Source organism: Colletotrichum scovillei, assembly GCF_011075155.1.
Source record: "Colletotrichum scovillei strain TJNH1 chromosome Unknown Contig00010, whole genome shotgun sequence".
Taxonomy (NCBI): domain Eukaryota; kingdom Fungi; phylum Ascomycota; class Sordariomycetes; order Glomerellales; family Glomerellaceae; genus Colletotrichum; species Colletotrichum scovillei.
In genome coordinates, this window is record NW_023336268.1 from 3,593,118 (window position 1) to 3,615,223 (window position 22,106).

The following is a 22,106-nucleotide window of genomic DNA, read 5'->3' on the forward strand; positions in this document are numbered from 1 at the left end:
AGGCGCAAACGAGCAGCATGATGTATCAAGTATTTCATGTATTCCTAACTTCTCAGGTATTGTCTATTGTGTATACGTACCTGTTACTCGGTCTTGGGGAAGAAGGTGCAGACAAACCTGCCTCCTTCCCTCCTTCCATCCTTCCTTCCTGCCGTGGTTTCTTTCCCCCTTTTCCGCCCCTTCCTGGTGCGTCCCTAATTGTTTCGTCACTATCTTGTTAAAAAAAAAAATTGATCTCCCTGTTTCCCGCTCCTTGACCCTTTTCAATAAACAAGAATGGAAATGTCGTCTGTTTCTGGAGATGCCCGTGCTGCACAGAAAGAAGAAAAAAACCACAATATCTGCAGGGTGCTGCTGCTGCTGCCCTGCTGCCCTGCTACTGCAAATGTCAAAGATGCTGCTGGCCCGCTAGGTGCTCCGTCCACCGTCCGGGATCTTTGTCAGTGCAGAGGCCGGGGGAGACCGGGGGGGCCTTCACAGCAATACCGCGTAGGTGGGCTGAAATGAGATTGCGGACAACTCAACACTAAAACAGCGAAATAATATTGCATGTTTATTTATTAGACATGCCGGGTTACGGACCAGTACTCCATACCGATGCAGAATAATTGCAAGATGGCGCTTGTTTTTCCCAAGGAGAATGGATCCGAGAGCCGCGGTCGGTGGTCCACATTCGAATCTCGAATCTATCATTCTTCCACTCCTTCTTTCCTTCTTATTCTCCGAATCCCCTCTTCTTTCTCGCTGCGATAAATGAACGTGGAGACTTGTGCAATCTGCTTGTGAAGATTTTTACCCTTGCATATCGGGCTGTCCGAGATGTCTGTCGACTTTTTACAATGTCTTCATGTTCGTCATGGAAGCCGACCTCCTTTTTTTCTTCTCTCTCCTTGCAGTGGCTGAGCGGACAACGGTTGTCGTAAACGTGTGTTGTATTGCGTCGCATTGGCTGCTCGTCTATCCGTAAAGTACAACTTGAAAAATGTTGATAGTTGCAGCCACCTATTTCTTTTCGGCCCAACGCCCGCCTTCCACCGCCACCACCTCCCACCCAGTAGGCTGGGCCGCAATCAATCAATCGATCCAAGATGGTATTTGCCCTTCGAGAAGCGATGCCGGTAACCCGTAAACTGTGGTTGGCTGCCCCTGTTTGGCGACAGTTGATCGGCCTCTAAGCGACCAAACGCCAACCCCAGGAACCAGGAAAAAGTTCCAGGAACAAGGACGCAGAACGCCCGCAACGGCGCAAAGCTGCGAAAAGATTTTCCTCGCCTTCTTCCTATTTCGTCTAGTTCCGCTTGAAATTCGTAACCCATCTTGGGATGGTGAATTTCAATTGATGCCCTACGACAACGTTTTTCTTGGTGCATGGTGTCTCACTGTGAGAAGAGCGAGTGAGACTCACATATTTTCACTCTGCAGCAGCGATTCCAGAGTGAAAGCCCAAAGACTCAAGACATGGAGACTCCCAGCGACGCTTCATGCTTCACGCTACTTAGGCAAAGCAAGCCTGGCAAATGGAACCAAGTGCATCCGGTCTGGCGGGTTCAAGTTCTACCCCAAGCGATGACGCTCTCACCGTCGCATCGCCCACTCGGCCCTGATTCCCGGTTCCATGGTCCGGTCGGTACGGAGTACTTCGTAGTTCGTACACCATGCACCAGAAGGCTGAAGCAGCAAGCAAGCGCTCCTTCCCACCCTCCCCTCTGAGACCGTTTTCTCATCCGGGGTTTTGGGTTTGGGGCGTTCCTGAATCGCATACCACGTGTGTCTCTGGGATCATTCTCTTTGTTCGCTTTGTCGTGCCACGCGATGACTCAATTCCTGTTTGCAGGCGGGCAGTCCCCTTCGATCGAACAATGTTTGTTCTATGCATTCCCGCTTCCCCTCCCCCTGCGTCGAAGGTGCATGACGCACATGGTGAAAGAAGAACGCCTTATGATCTCGGGCGTCAATCAGGCGGACTGCATGCAGATTTGTTCCTGAGTCGGCTGGCGGCGGCGCAATCCGATGCAGGTCAGCCCGGCGGGTATTAATAATTAGCTGCATATTTTCTTCCCAAGTATCCTGCAGTGTATAGGAAACATCATGGTACAATCAGATGTACGGATTTCTACCCCCCAATGACGATGGTGAACCTCCGTTTCAACATCTTGTCAAATGCCACCTCACCCGCATTGGTCACAGGTATGCCCCTTCTCCCTGGAAATGTCGTGGGGTGACAGGGGCCCGGGGCTTCCAGCTTTCGATCCTGTGAAACTTTCTCCGTGGCATCTCAAACAAATGTCGTCTGTTGATTCTACGTGTTCATGCTCCGCCCCCTCGGGACTTTTTGGACAAGCAAGCTGAATGCCGACTCATGCCCGGGTTGCATCGCTAGAGGGTTTGTCACGGTGTGAGAATCGATTTATCGGGTTCGCGGAAACCGAGCGGGGATGGCTTCTAGTCTATGGGACTCGATAGCTTGAGTTGACATCGCATGATCCATATTGTGTGCTTCCAGTGTACCGTACCTTAGTGACGGACACTCTTTCAACAAGTAGTCCCCGTGCTCGACTGTATCCCTGATTTGATTCCCTCCAACAGCATTTTGAATGATCGATCGCTAAGGACTGTGCCAGTCGCAAAGTCGTTAAGTCGCTGGCTAGCATCTTGTCGGGACGTGCTGTTAAAAAGTCGTTGATACTTAGTGGTAGGCCACTCAACATCGCCGGGATCCGGAGCAGGGCCGATCAAGAATCGGCCACCTTGATTAGACTTTCGGTACCCGGTGAGACACTTTCGGTGAGACACCGCTAAACCATGTGCTTGATACGGCGGTTCAGTAGGACAAATCCGGGTTGGTGGGAGAGATCTGACTGTGCCGCATCCCATCCGATCGAGGGTCCTCTGCTTGCAAGCGGCCCTCGGGAGTCCAGATTAGGTACGTTGACCAGGCTTGATCTGCTGTTTGATTGTCCTCTTGGAGAACTCAGATGCGAGTGACAGAATAACGGATCTGAAAATTCAAGACGACAATTCAGCCATACTGAATGAACCCAATCAACTGGATTCGCCGAAAGAAGATGCTGATATAGGTACTGTTAGGTTACAAGGGTATTGCATGTACCGCGGTCCACTGCAGCTCACTAAATGATGGCCGTGCGAATTTTGTTCTCAACTCACTCTATCAAGTTGCTTTGGTTCCTAATTAGATGCCAGTTACTTCTGGACCCTCCATAGCTCTGACCTCCTCGAACTCAACACCTTGCTTGTCAGCAACATCGATTATCAGCAACTGTCGGAACAGGTATCATTGACTTTTGGGCAAACCAATGAAATACCGCGAAGAAAGGTAGCATGAATTCACGGACTACAGCATAACGCTACCCTAAGATCATCGCTTACTTTCTGTCAGAAATCGCCATGAACAATACCAAATCTAGGGTTGAGTATTCTACAGGACAGTTCGTTTTCGAACACATTAGAAAGTGATGGCTTTGATAGAGACTTTGGCCCCGTATTTACTGCGAATCTCATCCAAACCAGAAATTGAGTATGCGATGTCTGTGGCAGCATCAGGGCCATTGGCAAAAGGTATCATCTTCCAAATGCCACTCTTGGGATCAGGAGTCTTGATCCTCCAAACACCATAATTGGGATCAAAGAAGCTTTTGGTTCCCAGATTCCAGCCAACTGCATGGGCAGAGCCATCCACGAAGCCAAGGATGAGGAAAAGCTTGAACTTTGGGTTGATTTTGCCCGAGTTGTCAAGCAAATAATTGAAGAAAGTTTGCGTGATGTTGAGATCTAAGCCCTTGCTGTCTTTGACAGGTTCCTTGAGGTTCTTGGAAGATTTTGATAGGTTGCTGCACAATTTCCAGTAATCCCGCTCAGTGTCAGCCTCGAAGGAGCCTTGGACTCGGGCTAGCCCTGCAGCCATTTCCTCGGTGGGAGGAGGGACGGCGCCGGTATCAAGCCAGTGCATCACCGCAGCCGAGCAGACTCCTTCAGCTGCCCCTTCTGCATGGTGATCCTCAAGCAAAGGTTTGCTCAACTTATTCGGCAGAGACTTGGGATTCAGATATTTCTTGAGAAATTCCTCTTGCTTGAAGTCGGTGAGGAGCTCAAGGACGGTAGAGCCAGGAACTATGCTCGCATATTTGTCTGCAATATCGAAGCTTGCATTCGATTGCATCTTTCCTATGGCCGCTTAGCTCTCATTGAATAAACACACTAGGATATCAATGCATTAAAACACTTACGAGATCGTTTGAGGTGGAGTTTGTTATCTCGACAGGGCTGGTACAACCCGAAAGGGGCGGAAGGCACAAAGGTCTGAGGCGGCCTCTTGGTGAGAGAATCTGATTTATTGGAAGTTGTCAGCCAGACATAATATTTGGACCGAAATCGTGGTCTGCGTACTGAGTTCTATATCCGAGAGAGGTAAATGAAAAGGCGTTGTGGCACTTTTTGGCTGTACAATAGGAAAGGGTGAGCTACTTCACTTATAATGCTGGATTTCGTGTCCGGGTTTGGAATTGTGTTGCTAATTAATTGTACTTCCAGTATAGACTACGTACTTTGCAACCCTTGAATCATTTGGTGGCGTTTGTGTGCAAACGTCGGTACTTCGTCTCATGTCGTCTCTGCAGGGTCTAAACGGGGAAAGGCGTCTGAGTCTGCCCGACCTGAAGATACGGCGTAGCTCAACTGGTAACACTTCTGGACCACGGCTGAGCAAGTTGGCCTGGGATTGAGAGTGTGATGGTTGATGAAGTGACTGGTCCAGTGACAGTTCTACATAGCATTATCCCAAAGAAGGAGACATACAGTCATGGGTTCGTGAAGTCGATCAGCTGATGAGATAGAAATATCTGGTTCTTATTTCCAATCAGCCAGCCACAGCGAACCCGTTTACACCACTTGCCCCTTTTCTACCACCTGACTGCGCACACTCTACCGGGCCGCCAATAAAAGTATTTACGTGCGGGAGCTCGGCCTCTTTAGCCAGTGTATCAATCAACAAAGCCCATGGGGCGGCCTGGGTGTGGGTTTTGCTGAGACTGGGCCAGCCTGTCTCAAATCATCTCGACCGAAGGTCTGCTCTTCCAGCCCTCTAAGGTTGACGGGCAAACATCTCCGGAACAGTCTTGGAGATCTATGCTGTGTTCAGTTGATTGACTTGACATTACTGACCAGGAATTTATTCGTACTGCTTCGAGATATGTATCCAACCCCGCTTGAAGCAACATCTCGGCACCTTTACGCGCCGGCGTTCTCCGTCCTGTGGCTGGCTGACCGTTGGCACGCACGATACTAGCTCAGGAAGCAACGCCACTTTCGCGTACCCGGCCCCTCCACGTCAGCCGGCCTAGTTCCCTTTTTAACTGCAAACATGTCTTAAGCACAACTCGCAATTGTATCACTCGACGCAATGATATGAGGGGTATTGGCGAGTTACATGACAATCCGACCCTATAGCCCTTATTATCGCACATCGAAAACTGAGGATCATTTCTAAGCTGGAGAATAACTAGACGTTCATGCGCTGGAGTCGACCCGCCATATGTGTGATATCTACCAGGCAGGGTTTTGTTCGTAGCTCAGGCAGCCACCAGCAGACAGTTTGAAATTTCAGCTTATCTATCTGCCGCCAGTTCTTCGTGCGTGGATTCTCCCGTAAACCGCCCTGAGCGTCGACGGCCCGAGCCGCGGATGTCTAGACTGTATTAGTGCTGCACTTTGACTTGTGGCACTGGCCTCATCTGCCTTACTCCTACACATTTGAAGCCCTTGAATTATCGTGGTGGCAGCCGCTCATTCTTTCGTCTCGGAGGCGAGAATCAAGTAAGGCACAGATTCCGAATTGAAACTAGCACAAGTAGACTAAAAGTCGATATCTTCCATTAAGAGGAATTTCCTCTCCTGGTGGAGTTCTTCCACCAGAGCCTCGCCCAGTGCTTCACGCATCCGTCTCTCGATGTTCTCTTTGAAACGCTGGACATCCGGATCCTTATCCATTTGTTCCACTCTCATATGGATCAACTGAATCACATGGCGTAGAATGTCATCGCGAGAGGTGTCGACATCGTTGGTGCTGACGTGGTAGTCAAGCGTCCTAGTAGCCACCCATGTTCGTTCGATGATCTTTCTGTCCTCGACGATCTTCTCGTACTCGGCATTCATCTGCCAGAAGAGATCATCCAGGAGTCTGGTAAGCTCCTGTACCCTTGGGACCAAGCTCTGCAGATTGGAAAGGTTATTCTTGCAGTCATTCTCATCCGTTTCGGCATTGTCCAAATTTTGCTGGCAGATTTTGACGTTTTGCTCGTTCACTCGAATTTGGTTATCGATATCTCCGCCCCCTCCGAAAAAAGAAGATATTTTGTACCAGTCCTACACATGACGTTTAGCAGATAGCGCAATGATTTTACGATAAATGAAGCTCGCTTACATCTTTCTTATTTTCCCCATCTTTCAAATTGCGTCTAGCAGTCGTCAAACGCTCAAAGCAGCTCCTTGACGAGTTTTCAGCCCTTTGAAGTGCGCCTTCTGCGCTACGGATCTCCCCAGTGATGTCGACGAGGAGTTTCTGGATGCTATCTTGAAGTTGCTTGTTTTCCCCACCGTACTGAGTTGTATCTATGAATTCCTGACCGATACGGTCAACAGAATCTTCACAGGATTTGGCCAACTTGTGGAAGAGCTCGATAGCGATGGGGAGCTGTGGTACAGCGTCTTTACCGACAGGCGAATCGCCATCCGCTATCTGCAGAAGCTGGACAACTAAGGTCTCAAGTCCTTCAAAGGCGGCATCATTGGTCTTGTCGAGTAAAGCGGCAGCTTCACTGAAAAGCGTGCCATCTTCAGCACGCTGCTCTAAAAGACGTTGCTGAAACTCGTTCGCCTTGGAATTGAAATCGTGGAACGAGTCAAGATATATGTTGTACATTACGACAGAAAAGGAAAAGAAAACTCCGAAGCATAAATCTGTTCAACACCAAGAGTGCAAAGTGATGGTACCTGGCTATCCCACTGAGTGATGGTCTCCTATAAAGATTCTAGGGGTGGGAATTTGTTCAAGCAAAGGGCTTTCAGACCAAATACCACATCTTGCGATTGGTTCATTCTCCGAACACCTCCTCCAGATAGTGATATCTTCTTGGCAAGCCTGCGGCATGATGGAGACCCCTTCCTTCAGCTTTGGTCTGTCGAGCCACTGGTACATCGCAACGCTGAAAATATTGAATCCAGAGCACGGAAGGCGCCGAAAAGGGATGCTCTCCTACAATGATGTCTTGAACTTTCCCATTCGGCGGTTTTTGCCCCCAGCCGCAAGCATTGTCTCACCCCCATGTTTCACAGCCGCTCAACTTCACTATCAGCTGTCATCGGCCTCAGCCACATGAACCCGGAGAGAGGTGCCGTCTGTCCCAATTGCGCTACCTAGCTGGAAGTCTCTTTGACAAAATTGCATTCAAGAATTGTTTTCAGAGAGGCTTTCAGAAAAACCATTTCATATGATATTCTCTGGCTGGCTGAAGGTGTATTTAGCGTATCGAGACCACTGTATCAGCTTGAAAAGCAGTGCGGACGAACTGTTTCCACAGACGCTTTCGGCGAAACCACTCCGGCGATGTTCTCTGGCTGGCTGGAAAGTAATTCAGGTAAAGGAACCACAAAAGCGACGCGGGAAAAGAGCCAATGAACAGTAGTTGCATGAGCATGGAGCAGTGGCTGCGTGCATGTGGCAAGACAGATCCTATACCATCGCATCCATAGTGAGATTCGGCGGAGGATGTTGAGTCTGTAAAGCCTGGCGCGTCTACAGACAGAACCCAAGATACAGGAAATAGCCGAAAACTGCACTGCAAGCTGTGAAGGTCTCAGCTTTCCGTAATGCCATGTTGATCAGCTTTCCAGAGGCTTAGCTGAGCATGATAGTTCTGTACAGCTGGAGCTCCTAAAGCAGGAAATGACAAAATGGCTCGTTATCTCGTATAAAGAAGCCGGTGCCCCCATCGAATTCACTCCAACTAGGTTTTTGAATAACCATTACTATCCATTACCTTGCCTTAGCACAAATTACCATTACCCCTCAACAAATCCGATTTCCTCTTTCAATCATTATTATCATGTCTGTTGATAATCTCTCCAAGGTTGAAGCCGCTCAACAGGCCGTCTTGAAGAAGACTCATGGAGGCAAAGCGGGAGCCCAGTTTGTTCAGGAGGTCAAGGAATCCATTCTTTTTCAATACAACTGGAATGAGCTTCTTTCTGCAGCTCCAACTGCCATTACATTAATTGGTTCCTGCCATGTTGCCGCGGCCTCACCCGATGCCGCAGGGATTAGCCTGAAAGACTCTGTCCCAGTTGGGGGATTCAAGTATCTGCGGTTCCCCCTCATTAGTTCTCCAGGCATTCCGAGGGGACAGTAACCTAAATCTTTCCAGTGTCGCCCAAGATCCAACCCTCAGAGCGTGTCTGGTGTTTGTTGCCGGCGAGGGTGACAAGGCATTTCGCGTTGCGGGAAGCAACATGTCATCCATTGCTAGCCAGTCTTCCGAGATCATAGAGACCATCACTCGCACTATCAGGGCCATCCAGGGTCTCCCAGACACTCAGCGCAACTTAACGAACGAGCTTGTAAAGTTGCGAAGGCTGTCCAACTTTTGCCTCAACTACGCCCAGGACACCGAAAAGGCCTTTGATAAATGGCTTCTAGCTGTTTCTGAGTTCCACCAGGCCTCTGTTCAGGAACACGGGAAGACTGAGAAGCAGTCTCAAACGAATCTAAGCGCTATGTTACGGGCCGAGATTGAGGCAAGTTACACAAACAAGGAACTCGAGAGGGCCGACAAGGCTTCTGAAGAGATGAAGGAGTCGCTCCAGAAGCAGGAGAAGGCGTTTCAAACCGCCAACGACGCTGTACCATCTGGTAACTCAACTTGATCTCACCTATTACAATGGCATACATCGCTAATAAAGTCTTTTCGTAGCTTGGGAGACCTGCGCTATCGGTGCTCTGACCTCTATTACTTCGGCAGGACCCGTGCTTATTGCCCAGGCACTGCCTGCCATCATCAGTGCCGCAAATCCCATGACTGGAGTCAATGGACTTGTAAATGGGCCGACTCAAATTGGTCGCCAGGGTGCGCTCAACGCTGCGGGTGCACCGCCCATTGCCCGGGCTCTTCTCGGTGGCCATCAAGGCGTTCAGCCTGGGGGCGCAACCCTCCAGTTCAACGACGCAACTCCTGAGACCGACCCTGCCTATGTCGCAGCTCCTCTACTTGCCCCCTTCATCACCACGCTCTTAACTTATCTTACTGCTGGCGAGGGCAATACCCCCGACTGGTCAAAGTTCAAGGATCAGGCGTCTAGGAACGGAGCCGGTACCGAGGGCCTGACATGGCTCCTCACCAACCTCGAGATGCAACAGAAGTCTGCAAAGCTGGGTACGGGTCAACCTAGCGTTGAGCTGACCGCTGTCTTTGACTCCAGTATTGCTATCGTCGAGGATATCAAGAAGGAGGTCGCCAATCAGCAAAGTTTTACTTCCGCCAAGACTGACCCGGCCTCCATTAAGAAGTGGCAAGATGCCATCACCAAGGCGAAGCTTGCCGTCACAAAGCTTGAAGCTACAGCAAAGTCGTTCCCTGGATCCTCCTCGAATGCACCAAAGTTGAATAATATCTCCGTGGACAAGAAGGACAACAGTGCCGTCACTGCCGCCCTTAGCATGACCACCGAGAAACTTGCCCTTAATCAAAGGGCCCTCGAGACTGCCCAGACCAACTATACTAATGCTGTAGCAGCTGCCGCGGAAGTTCAGAAGAGGCTGACTGGGATTCGGACTAAACTTAAGGGCATCGAGATTACTGGAAAAGCCCTTGAGCGCGTCAAAGAGATCTTGATTGAATGCATCGCCATTCTGGTTGAGCTTAAGGTGCAGATCAGCAAGCTGACTACCTTCTTTAACGCTCTTTCTACCATGGTCAAGGTCATCATTGATACCAAGGTGAAGAACTTTGACACTGACGCCACCGCTATCGGTGAGGAGGCGTCTCAGAAGGGCATGCTGAAGCTTAATGATCTCGACATCGAGACCATCTACATGTCGACTCTGCAGATCAAAGCATACTTTGATCTTCTACAGATGACCTGCCAGATGTATACCAATGTGCACGCCAAATACATCAACCCGGGCCTTGACCTTCTTACGAAACTAAGCAAGGTCGCAAAAACCGCTGAAGAGATCGCTCTTAAGCGCGACGAGCTCAATAACTTCACAGATGCTGCTCATAAGGCTATAAATGAACTTGTTGCTCAGGTGAGTCCTTGTGTCTTTTCGGGCTGAGGGACTTTCTGCGTTAATGAACATCACTAACATTGACATCTTTCTCATTTTAGAAGCAGCAGGAAATCTCCAACGGCCTTCAGTCCCGCATTGATGTAATCGCAGAGCAAACAGACATTTTGCACAAGGTCGGCGTTCCCATGCCTGCGGCTGGCATCATTCAGGCTATGAGGACTGGCGGTGAGGTGATCAAGGATGCGGTCAAGGACAATCTGCCCAGCGGTATGCGTGTGCAGCAGAACTTAGATGCTGCGTCTGACTTTTGAGTGGAATATCGAGGACTTTGAATATGTTGGGGGTACATCCAAATACAGACATTCCTTAGAAATTGGCTCCTCGTCTACGTTAAATTTGGAAACGTGATCGCGGAGACGCTGTTAACCCCGCCACTCGATCTATCAACCTCCAAAAACTAGATCCTTGTCATGCCGTACATGGCACAGACTCGGCGAGTGCGGCTAGTTCCCCAGCCGGGTGGGTAAAGGTGGGCTCGCGCCACTTTGCTCCGATGTGCCGTCATCGGGGAACAAACGCCGGCTGTTGAAGAATTTCTCCAAAACGTTATTACTCATTCTGGTTGGAGACGACGTTGGAGAAACATAGAGTGGACCGAGCAAAGCGATTCGAAGACCTGGTTATACCGATAATCCATTCCGTTCTGTCCAGTTTGAGCGGTATTTTTGACGAAACCTTAACTGCCTGAACTTCTGGCATTTTGAAAGAATTTTCGAAACTTTCTTGGACTTCCGGTGAAAGGGAAGTTTCAATCTCTCAGCACAACAACGATGAACGGTACCAACGGCACAAATGGGCACCACGCAGTCCCACAGACGCTCAAGAGAGCCGAGGAAGTAGAGGATGTAAGTTTCTCAGCATATAAGCTAGGTTGGGTGCGCTATGCTCCCCAGACATCCCGGCTGACCTGCCTGCTCCCTGTTCAATAGCTGCTCGATGCCGTCAAGGGTCTGATCGTGCCGTACATCAGAGCAGCCGATGAGGCAGCCGGCCAAAAGGCGAACGGCTACACATCCGTCGACATTGAAGGCGTTCCCAGCAATGTCTTGGTCGACACCCAGAAGCCCGAGGCATTGGTCGAAAAGCTAAAGCTCTCTCTTCCCGAGGGCGATGGGCTCGGTAAGGATGGCTTGCTCGATGTCATGCAAAAGATTCTTAAGTACAGCGTCAACACCTGGGACCAAGGCTTCATGGATAAGTTGTATGCAAGCAATACTCCGGTATGTTCGCAACCCTTTTAGTAGAAGCGCGGGGCCTTGGATAGAGCTCTGACTTTTCATAGGTTGGCGTCGTCTCCGATCTCGTTCTATCTGTCCTGAACACAAATGTAAGTTCACCTGCCCCCTTCTCTTGCGGCAAGTTGTCTTTGCTAAGTAAACCAAGCTCCACGTCTACCAAGTCTCACCCGCACTGAGCATCATCGAAAAGATCACGGCGCGAAAGTTTGCAAACCTGTTCGGCTTCAACGGCCCTCGCGCCGGCGGCGTCACCTGCCAGGGCGGTAGCGCCTCCAACCTGACCTCCCTCGTGGTGGCGCGGAGCGCCCTCTACCCAGAGACAAAGGCATCCGGCAACGGCTCCCACGACTTTGTCATCTTCACCAGCGCCCACGGCCATTACTCTGTCGAAAAGAGCGCCCTGGCCTGCGGCCTCGGCGCGTCGAGCGTGTGGGCCGTGCCCATCGACACCGCCGGACGCATGATCCCCGAAGCCCTCCGCGAGCTCGTCGTCCGCGCCAAGGCGGAGGGCAAGACGCCTCTGTACGTCAACTCGACTGCCGGAACGACGGTCATGGGCTCCTACGACCCCTTTGAGGAGATTTCGAGCATCTGTAACGAGTTTGGCTTGTGGTTCCACATCGACGCCAGCTGGGGAGGGTCCGCCATCTTCTCGGAGAAGCAAAAGGCTAAGCTTAAGGGCTCCCATCTGGCCGACTCGTTGACCGTCAACCCGCACAAGATGATGAACGTACCCGTGACGTGCTCGTTCTTGCTCACGCCGGACGAGAAGGTCTTCCACAAGGCCAACACATTGCCCGCGGGGTACTTGTTCCACAACGTGGACGAGACCGAGGACGTATGGGATCTGGCAGACCTAACCCTCCAGTGCGGTCGCAGGGGCGACAGTCTGAAGCTGGCGCTGGCCTGGATCTACTACGGCGCCGGCGGCTTCGAGAAGCAGATTGACCATGCGTTTTCCCTGGCGGAACACCTCGCGACATTGGTGCAGAAGAGCGACAACTTTGTCCTGGTCTCGTCGAACCCGCCGCCTTGCTTGCAGGTCTGCTTCTACTATGCGCCAAACGGCCAGCTTGCCGAGGAACCCGAGGCGAACACGAGACGGACCAGCGAAATGGTCCATAAGCTGATACAGCGCGGCTTCATGATCGACTATGCTCCTGGGGAACGAGGTAGCTTCTTCCGGGTTGTCGTCAACTGTCAGACCCTCCAGGGAACTGTTGATGGCTTGGTCAAGGCGCTGGAAGAAGTAGGCAAGGAGATTGCGGCGTAAGTGTTAGAGAATCATGTGGCAAAATGGTGCGATTTAGATATAAAGACATCGAAGAATGATGTCCCAGATGATAGACTCTGCCGAACCAATGCCAGCAGAAGGTCCACAGACGAGATGCTGCGTGCGCGACGTGTTCGGGCGTTGATGGCGCCACCTGTGGCCGAGACAAATTTGGATGACAGAAAATGAAATGAGAAGAGATCTTGTAAGTGAGCAGAGGTAGAAATCATCTTTGAGGCATGAAATTTGGTCAAGGGATGAGAAGAACTGAAGTAATCCCAGAGGGAAGACGGAGGAGATATTTCTAGGGGAGCATGGATGATGGGCCTGGATGAGGGACAGCGGTAAGGTACATAGGAGTGGGTGGTGGGGTGATCACAGATAAGATAAGAGATTAGATAAAGGAGCCCAAAAGTTTTTTTTTTCTTGAGGTACTCGTCTCTCTAGTGTTCGGTACGACGAACTCGCCCCATTCCCCAGCAAAATACCTTTCGCCTTGCAACCTCCAGCACTCGATCACAATGCCGAAGCCGAGAACGAAACGTCAAGCGATTCGCGACGAGCGAAAGAAGAAGAGGAGGGAGGTAAACGAAGAGAATTACGAGGCGAACAAAGAGGAACGGTCGTCGAAGCGCAGGCGGGTCGAGGATGAGGAACAGGATGGCGAACAACAGCCCGCCTTCGACGATGCGGCCAACGAGCAGGAGCAGTCGTTCCGTGGCAATGGGCCCGAGGTGGAATTCTTCGGAATGCTCGCCGACGAGGAACAGGAATACTTCCGTCGCGCCGATGAGCTGCTCGAATTGAACCAGTTTCCCTCGTCCGAGGAGCGCGACGTCTTCCTGCAGAATGTGTACAAGGAAGCGCGGGGCAAGGAATTGAAGTTGGCCAGCAGCCAATCGCTTTCACGACTCATGGAGCGCCTCATTATTCTTTCGAACACAAGACAGAAGAAGCAGATTTTCAACGCTTTTGCTACTCATTTCCTGTCCCTGGTACAGCATCGATTTGCCAGTCACTGCTGCGAGAAGCTATTCCTCGAATCGGCACTCGTTGTGACACAAGAGTTGGGAGGTATCGTGCCGGAATCTAAGGCGGACGACGAGATGGATACTGAGGAGGACGGCGAGCCGACGCCTGAGAACACCATGGAGGACCTCTTCCTTATGACCCTTGATGAGTTCGAACAGCACATGGGATTCCTCCTGACGGACAGATTCGGGTCCCATACCCTGCGCGTGCTCCTAGTTGTTCTGTCCGGAAGACCACTGGACGACGCAGCTACCAAGTCGATGCTGAAGAGCAAGAAGAAGGAGTATATTTCCGTCCAGGGAGCCACAGCGACCGCAGACGAACTCACCCACCAACTGAGGGCCGTTCCCGAATCCTTCACCATGGCCACCAAGAAGATCATCCAGGACGCTGTCTCCGGCATGGACTTTACCGCGCTGCGCGTGCTCGCCAAGCACCCCACGGGTAACCCTCTCCTCCAGCTCCTGCTCGAGCTCGACATTTCCCTCAACCACAAGAGCGACAAGGAATCCGCAGCATCAACAAAGGACACCCTGCTGTACAGGCTGTTGCCTGACGCACCTCAATCTCTGAGCGACGAGTCATCCCAGGCTGCAGACTTTGTCAACAGTATGGTGTACGACCAGATCGGATCTCGCCTCCTCGAAACGCTCCTCACAAACTGCCCCGGCAAGATCTTCAAGGCGCTCTCTCGCAACTTCTTCGGCGAGCGCATCGCAACCTACGTCCGCAACGACATTGCCTCGTATCCCGCCCTCCGCGTTCTGAACCGTGCCAGCAAGGACGATCTCGTCGAGGCCGTCAAGAAGATCATCCCCGCCGTGCCCCTCTTGGTGTCCAAGGCTCGGTACAACGTGCTCAAGACCCTCTTTGAGCGCTGCGAGGCCCGTGGCGCGTACGAGGAGAAGAGCGCGCTCACGAGGGCTCTCACTGACGCCCTCGGCTCCAACCCAAGGGACGTGGTGCCGAAGCTGTGCCATCTCATCGAGGAAGAGCCCGCCGCCGAGGACAAGAAGTTCCAGCAGGATGGCCCGCAGAACAAGACTGCCGTCGCCAACCACGGCTGTCAACTCGTGACAGCCATGCTCAAGACCTCCGGCAACCCCGTCAAGGTCGCCCAGAAATCCCTCCTCGCCACGCCCCCAGACCTCCTCGTCAAGCTCGCAACCACGTCAATGGCATCAATGACCGTCCTGACGACAGCCCTCGCCACCCCGGCCGCCCCCCAAAACGAGTTCTTCCACAAGGCGCTTGTCGGTGCGCTCGCCCCGCACGCGGCAGAGCTCGCCCAGTCGCAGTTCGGCCACAACGTCGTTCTCGCCATCATCGAGGTGCCCTCCCGCGGCACGGACCGCTCGATCCCGTTCCACGTCAAGCAGACCATCATCGGTGCCCTGGCGGAGCACGAGAGGGCCCTGCGCGACTCGTGGATGGGCCGCAGCGTCTGGCGCACGTGGAAGGGTGACATGTGGAAGACGAGGCGGTCCGACTGGGTCAAGTGGGCCAAGGAAGTGGATGGGCCGGCCGAGGAGACCAAGTTGAAGCCGTGGGAGAGGAGGAAGTTGGATCAGCAAAAGGGGCTTCAGCCGAGACCAGCAGCCGCTCCAGTGAGGGAGAAGGTTCAGGCGGAGGAGCAGCAGGAAGAGTGAGACGTGGCATATGTATGATACCCGGCACCAAATCATTCATTGATTGTAATCCAAAATATTGAACTGCCTAAACCTCAAAGCATGACTTGTCCTGTACGCCCCTAGTATGTATCAAGCTATGTTGATAGGAAACGAAGACGCTGTTCTCGATATCGGATGCCAAAGGAGCACCGGGGCTGCTTCGACCATTCGGGAAAGAGCGGGGCGCCGAGACTGCCGAGCCGGGCCCGGCCTTCTCAATCTGTCGATCTAGACGGGGTTCCGGCTTGGCTTCTTCGATGCCCACGACGACAAGTCTGTTGGATGAAACACACGTATACAGTCTGTTCAACCGGAGATTTTTATCTTTGGTCCTAAAGAGTTTAACGAGAAGGTTAGGAACCCCAAAACCGAGTCTTGGTGAACGACCATTTGCGGTCTGTATCATTGAGTTTCCAAATATCAGACCGATAAAGTGACAACGGCATGTAACTAAGCCCGGTCTACTCGCTGGCCGCTGACAGATTCAACTGCAGTGCTGCTCATCTGAGATCTCGTGGCACCCATGCAAGCTCAAATTCAGAATATAGACTGCGTCCCAAAGCCTAGCCGGAAATTGCTCATTGAGATGGCACAAGGTTTGATTAATTCACCCTGTCTTAGATTGACAAGGTGTGTAGGGCTGTGTCTTTGATATGACTTGTCGCACCACGCAGATTGACCAGCAATATTATTTATAAGACCAGCTACAAATTCTGCCAGCGATCATCTTAATGTCTTTTCACAACTGATGACGCCTCTGTTCCCGATCCTCCGCCAAGTCTTCAACTCACAGAATATGAGGAAAAGAGCCGCAGGGTAGTGTGCCGCACATCCGGCCCTGGTCCTAATCAAGCGCAAGTCCACGCGCGGGGATAACTAATACCAACAGGACCAAGTTCCAACACGTGCGGATGATCTCTTTCTGCAGCTTGCAAGGACTCAATTCCATAGCGCAACTTGCAAGGTCACTCGAGGAAACGGGGAATAATTTTCCATCCAATCACCCTCAACGGTGGATCGTCTGAACTCGCGTTCGTTTGCCTATCCCCTTTTTGGGACCCCCTGACTCCTACACTCCCCTCTCCCCTCCGCAATTGAGGCTGCTTCTGCCCACAGGGACCAACGTCAGTAAGCCGTTAAGATTCGGCCTCTCCTTACCTGATACTAGTCTCATCTCCGCAAAAAACCACCACCATCCCGGAAATCCCAACCCAACTCAAAAAAATTCCCAGGAAAATCTGCGGGTGTACATTTTTCGATATGCTCTGACCCGGGAGACCGATGTCACCCTTCCTCTTCATTGTGGACCCCTCATTATGAGAGGGTCCCACGACTCGGGGGCGAAGCTTTGAGATGTTTTATAACAACCCGGCTTGGCCGCCGTGATAGCTTGAGTCGCTATTGAGCTGCTCACCCTCTCTCTCAACGTCAACCCACGGTCTCTACATTCCTCGCCGCCGACATGCTGTACCGCAACCTGCTGCCAGTGGCACTCTCTCTCGCGGCCCCCGCGCTCGCGCAGACGACGAAATGCGTTATTTCGCCCTCCAGCAATGCGACATCGGACGCGGCTGCCATCGCCGAGGCGTTCACCAAGTGCGCTAGCGATGCCGAGATCATCTTCCGTGAGGGCGTCGAGTACAAGGCCTACGAGCCCATTGTCGCCACCAAGCTTTCCAACGTCGTCATCACCGTCAACGGCAACATTACTCTGCCCGAGGACATCCCCACCGTTCAGGCTCTTGTTTCTGCCAAGGGCGGCACGCTCACCTGGTTCCAAATCGGCGGCACCAACGTCCAATGGATCGCCTCGACTGATGTATGTTTTCTGATTGTGATACCCTGACAAAAGCTCATTAATACTCACAATACCCTTCTACAGCCTCACGCCGGATGGATCAAGTCCCATGGACAAGCCTGGTGGGACGCCAACAAGCCCGGCGAGGCCGGCACGCCCAATCGGCCTCATCTCATGCAGTTCAGCATCACCAACGGCGTCATGAAGAACATGAAGTCCCTCAAGCCCATCGGCTGGAACTTCTCCATCAAGGGCAAGAACATCACAATCTCCGACACCGTCATCGACGCCCGCTCCGAGACCAGCAGCTTCCCCTTCAACACGGACGGCTTCGACGTCGGCGCCACGGACGTAACCATCACCAACAGCAACATCTTCAACGGCGACGACGCCATCGCCATCAACGACGGCGCCAACAACGTCCTCTTCAAGCACGCCACCATTGGCTTCGAGACCCACGGTATGAGCGTCGGCTCGCTGGGCTCCAAGGTCGCCTCTGTGGCTGATGTGAAGAACATCCGCTTCGAGGACGTGGATGTCCACGGCGGGTTGTATGCCGCGCGCTTCAAGAGCTGGATTGGTGGGCAAGGGTTGGCGAAGAACATTACCTGGAGCAACATCCGCCTCGACAACGTTACCTTCCCCATCTTTGTCACCCAGACCTACTTCAACCAGGCCAGTGCCGGCGGCGACAGGCCCAACAACTCGTCCGTCATGATGGAGGACTTCACCTGGGAGCACTTCTCTGGCAGCATCAACACCAACAACCCCGGTGACGGATCCTGCACCACAAACGTAAGTCTTTGACACACAATTTTGAGGAGTGAATGAATGCTGATAATGGGACATAGCCTTGCTGGTACAACGCTGGACTCCCCAACCTCACCCACACCGAGGCCGTCATCATCGAGTGCAACACCCAGACGTCTTGCAAGAACTTCCAGACTAGAGACATCAAGATCCACCCCCAGAGCTGTGGCGCCCCCAAGCTCATCTGCATGAACGCGATGCCGACGCTGAACCCCAACCTCGGCTTCGAGTGCGCCAACGGAACATTCGCGCCCACCGCATGAGTGGAGTTTGCGTGTGTGTTATAGCATAGTAATAGTAATCAACCTTCAACGTACACTGACCAATGTTTCAACCCTCTCTCCTGTGCGAAAGATGGGTGTGATATTCGCCCACGTTCATTTGACAGCCTCCAGTACGTTACTGCCTCCACTGCAATACCGCCTCATGCCTTTGCGGTTCTGCGCTTCAAGTGACAGACAACTCCCTTCGTCCTGTAAAACCACCGCGAGCTCGTCCACCATTTCTCATTCGGATCCACGAGTTCAATCTCGAATCTCGAAATCAGCGACGGCACAACCTTGTACACCTCCATCTGACTCAAGTTCCTTCCAAGACAAATACGTGACCCCCCGCCAAACGTGATATCCGCCGCGTTCCACTGCCTCATCCGGAGCTTATAGGCGTCCTCGCCCTCAGCCTCCTGCCGCAGCCAGCGCTCGGGCCGAAACTCGTCGGCGTCCTCCCCGTAGACACTCTTGTTGCGGCCCACAATGTACGGGTTCATGCCGACGAGGGACCCGCCGGGCACGACGGAGCCGTCGGGGAGCGCGAGGCCGCCCTCGGGGACGATGCGCTCCATCGTCATGGACACGGCTGGGTGATAGCGGGTCGTTTCGCGGCAGACTGCTTCGAGGTAGGGGAGGGCGCGGGCGGCGGAGTGGGATGCCGGCTTGTCGCTGGGGATGTTGGCTATGACTTCGGCTTCGAGGCGCTTCCAGATGCGGGGGTTCTTGAGGCAATAGTAGAAGAGGGCACGCATCGTGATGGCGGTTGTGTCGGCTCCGGCGATTACTACGATCTTTTGTTAGCCGTGCTCCCACCAAGCACGATCTTGACAGACGGTATAAGTGTAGAACTCACAGTTCAACAGGAGATACCCAATGATTGTACCCTCATTGACGATCTCAGGATGCGTTCCCTTGGAATCGATGAAATACTGCAGGAAGTCCGGCTTCTCGGGCGTAAAGTTTGTATCTTCGCCTTTGAGGCGCTCAGTCATGTTCTCAACGGCGATTCTGGTTACGTTGGAGATATTTGGTGGGCCGAGAGGATAGACCGGGTTCTTGTCGAGCCAGTAGTCCATCCACGGCATCTGACCGCAGAGACCCAGGTAATCGATCGACTGGTCCCCGATGGCTAAAGTGCCGTCAAAGTCGCGGCCTGCGTCCATGTAGCCAAACTTCTTGCTGAATGTGACGTAGCCAAGGAAGTCCCATGCGTCTGCAATCCAAAGGTCAGAGAAAGGGCACTTGACTAGGTAGTAGGTCCAAGAAAGGTGCCATGGCAGTTGTACTTACAGTATGCTAACCAGTCACCAAAGTCGCATTTCTTGCCAGTGTCGACGAATCGGCTTTGGAGATGATCGCAAAACTCGTCAATGACCTGATCCATGTGTGGCTCCATTGCCAGCACGCTGGGGACGGAGTAGTGTCGGACCACCGGCCTCTTCAATCTGGCGTGCTCGACATTGTCGACTTCGCTGAACATGTGATATGTGATCTTGCCATTGATTATTGAGCTGCTGTTCTGGTAAAAGTTTGACTGGAAACGATTGGTTAGTTTTGAGGGTTCTGGAAGTCGTTTGGTGAACCCACCTTTGTCCATTTTCCGTCGGTGCTATAGATGACCTTGACCAACTCTGGTATGTCAATGTCTAGAAGATTCGGGCCCAGTCGTACTACGGGTCCGTACTTCTCATGGAGCTTCTTCATTCGAGGGGCATAGTCGGCTGAGATGACTTGCCAAAGTCGCCATAGGTTGGTCCATCCTAGGGCAAGGTAAGTATCATTCGCAGCACAGATAGTCTCTTCTGTTCTGAGGATTGACAGAAGTCTGTGGGTAAGAAACTTTATGACTGGACTGACCTGCTAGAAAAGGACCAGGATATCTTTTCAGTGAAGAAATCTGCCAGGAGGCGAAGAACCAGAGAACGATGCCGATGGTAGGAGTGAGCAACACGATGCTCGCCTTATGGGATTGAGCATTCGTCAAGACGGACTCCCACGAGGACGATGTCCCGTTAGTAGACGAAGGCAGAGAATCCATAGCAATTAGTGAGAGCTGTTGTAAGCACGAACAAGAGTCGAGAGGGCCCGGTATGTGGTATGATTGAAGAAAGAGAGGAACAAATGACAGTCAGGGCATTGAGAATCAATGTGCCCTCGGGTTCTATAAGCGGGTCGGCAGAAACGACGAGGGAGGCAGCGACACCGAATGTTTGTGATACCTACCCTGCGTAGAGATAGATCCGCAGTAAGCTGTTGGTTGCAAGTGCAACGCTCCATGTTTCCCTGTGTCATCCCATCCGACTTATCTGCAACTTTGTAGAAATGATATGCGGGGACCCTTGCTCTTGGCGGAGGGGCCATGCCGCCGTACAGCTGTCTGATGTTGGGTCGAGATGCAATGGTACGATTGCTGGCAAGCACCTTTGCTCCATGCCTGTGAGGAGAGTTGGGCTTCTTACATGTGATGAAATGAGCTCAGGTCTCCGAGGCTGGGCACGTTCTCAAACCCAGCCACCCAAGTGTCCCATTAATTTTCTTCCCCAAAATCGACCGCAACAATGATCTCAGCGTTCGTGTTGCTGACCTACCAGTTGATACTTCTTGCATCAGACTACTATTAGTCAGGATGGTGAACGGTGTACATTCAATGACAGGTCGCCTGTACGGGTAGCAGCGTGGTGTTACGTTTGACCATCCCACTCATGCATAACTGCATAGCAACGATTGAACGCACAATACACCAATAGAAGGGCTATGATTGGCCATGGCCAAAATCTTGGCAACGGCCAGGGCCTTCTCGAGGATCTATACTCAATCTAGACTCCAGAATTCAGAACATAACATTACAACTGACGTGTGAGTTCTAACGGGCGTGGCGACGGGTGAACGGGAGGCTGATTCCGCGACTTTTGAGCAAACTTGGCGGATCTTTTGGACTTGGCCAACCGGGGACCTGGTTCTCCAGTGGGTATCTTTTTATACCGGGATGGAAATTGGTCGGCTCCGGTTCGCTTGAGAAGCTCGGTTGCTTTTTTAGTAGGGATCTAGATTGTGGAGCCTAAACGCAGTTTGCTGGAGAACGTGTTGGTTCACGAGCAGAGCCAGGGGACAAAATACCAACCAACCCAGTGGATTTGATTGTAAACGAGAGATATTGCCCCTCCGCCGAGCTCGTCTAAGACTAGGATGATTTCACAGGGAACAACCAACACGAGAGTCTACGCGGCTTCGCTTGAATGTCTCATGCTACTAATGGCGACATAGACTGAAGGACGTCTGGTGTTTAGACGTCGCTAACTCCGTTTTTTTATTGATGATCTAGACCAGCACTGTGTGATGTCTTACAGAAACACTTATGGAGCAAAGCTGTGTTTTCCTCATCTGAAACCCTCAAGATGTATCTGTACAATTAGATTCCCCAGATCCACCGCGAAAATTTCATCGCAGAAGGAAAACGACATCTGGGCCCTTGGGATGACGGAAATGCACCAAGGACCTCCTTCTACCTTGGCGAACAAGGCCCCTGGTGACAGAAAATCAACACCCTTGTGTGTTTGCCAGAGACCGGTTGTAGGAACATGCGGCAGGGTCACAAGTCCTGGACACCAGCAGAGTCGAACAAGCGTCTCCGGTCTTGTGTTGGAACACATGGCTGGCAG

At 52.1% G+C, this 22,106-nt stretch overlaps 6 protein-coding genes across 6 annotated transcripts; 4 read left to right on the top strand and 2 right to left on the bottom strand.

Annotated features, from left to right (window-relative positions):
- Window positions 1–5,868: 5,868 nt before the first annotated feature.
- HER10_EVM0007143 (uncharacterized protein) lies at window positions 5,869–6,934 on the bottom strand (the record flags this gene model as incomplete). Its single annotated transcript, XM_035476709.1, has 2 exons — window positions 5,869–6,378; window positions 6,437–6,934. The coding sequence occupies 2 exons, from the start codon at window positions 6,932–6,934 to the stop codon at window positions 5,869–5,871; spliced, it is 1,008 nt and encodes a 335-aa protein (XP_035328151.1).
- A 1,586-nt stretch (window positions 6,935–8,520) lies between these two features.
- Window positions 8,521–10,608, top strand: HER10_EVM0000366 (uncharacterized protein; the record flags this gene model as incomplete). The annotated part of the gene is made up of 3 exons (XM_035470151.1): window positions 8,521–8,920; window positions 8,982–10,315; window positions 10,396–10,608. The coding sequence occupies 3 exons, from the start codon at window positions 8,521–8,523 to the stop codon at window positions 10,606–10,608; spliced, it is 1,947 nt and encodes a 648-aa protein (XP_035327509.1).
- Window positions 10,609–10,945: 337 nt separating this feature from the next.
- On the top strand, window positions 10,946–13,215 carry HER10_EVM0011860 (uncharacterized protein). The gene is made up of 4 exons (XM_035481276.1): window positions 10,946–11,202; window positions 11,287–11,577; window positions 11,640–11,684; window positions 11,741–13,215. The coding sequence occupies exons 1-4, from the start codon at window positions 11,128–11,130 to the stop codon at window positions 12,866–12,868; spliced, it is 1,539 nt and encodes a 512-aa protein (XP_035328554.1). The 5' UTR covers window positions 10,946–11,127; the 3' UTR covers window positions 12,869–13,215.
- Window position 13,216: 1 nt separating this feature from the next.
- Window positions 13,217–15,556, top strand: HER10_EVM0001985 (pumilio-family RNA binding repeat domain-containing protein). Its single transcript, XM_035471716.1, has one exon. The coding sequence runs from the start codon at window positions 13,390–13,392 to the stop codon at window positions 15,547–15,549; it is 2,160 nt and encodes a 719-aa protein (XP_035327649.1). The 5' UTR covers window positions 13,217–13,389; the 3' UTR covers window positions 15,550–15,556.
- A 1,296-nt stretch (window positions 15,557–16,852) lies between these two features.
- On the top strand, window positions 16,853–18,441 carry HER10_EVM0008072 (glycosyl hydrolase family 28; the record flags this gene model as incomplete). The annotated part of the gene is made up of 3 exons (XM_035477607.1): window positions 16,853–17,389; window positions 17,453–18,163; window positions 18,220–18,441. Exons 1-3 carry the CDS (start codon window positions 17,033–17,035, stop codon window positions 18,439–18,441), a joined length of 1,290 nt encoding a protein of 429 aa, XP_035328229.1. The 5' UTR covers window positions 16,853–17,032.
- Window positions 18,442–18,602: 161 nt separating this feature from the next.
- Window positions 18,603–20,485, bottom strand: HER10_EVM0004451 (uncharacterized protein; the record flags this gene model as incomplete). Its single annotated transcript, XM_035474095.1, has 6 exons — window positions 18,603–19,013; window positions 19,065–19,231; window positions 19,301–19,660; window positions 19,738–19,981; window positions 20,035–20,207; window positions 20,305–20,485. 6 exons carry the CDS (start codon window positions 20,483–20,485, stop codon window positions 18,603–18,605), a joined length of 1,536 nt encoding a protein of 511 aa, XP_035327897.1.
- Between the last annotated feature and the right edge of the window lie 1,621 nt (window positions 20,486–22,106).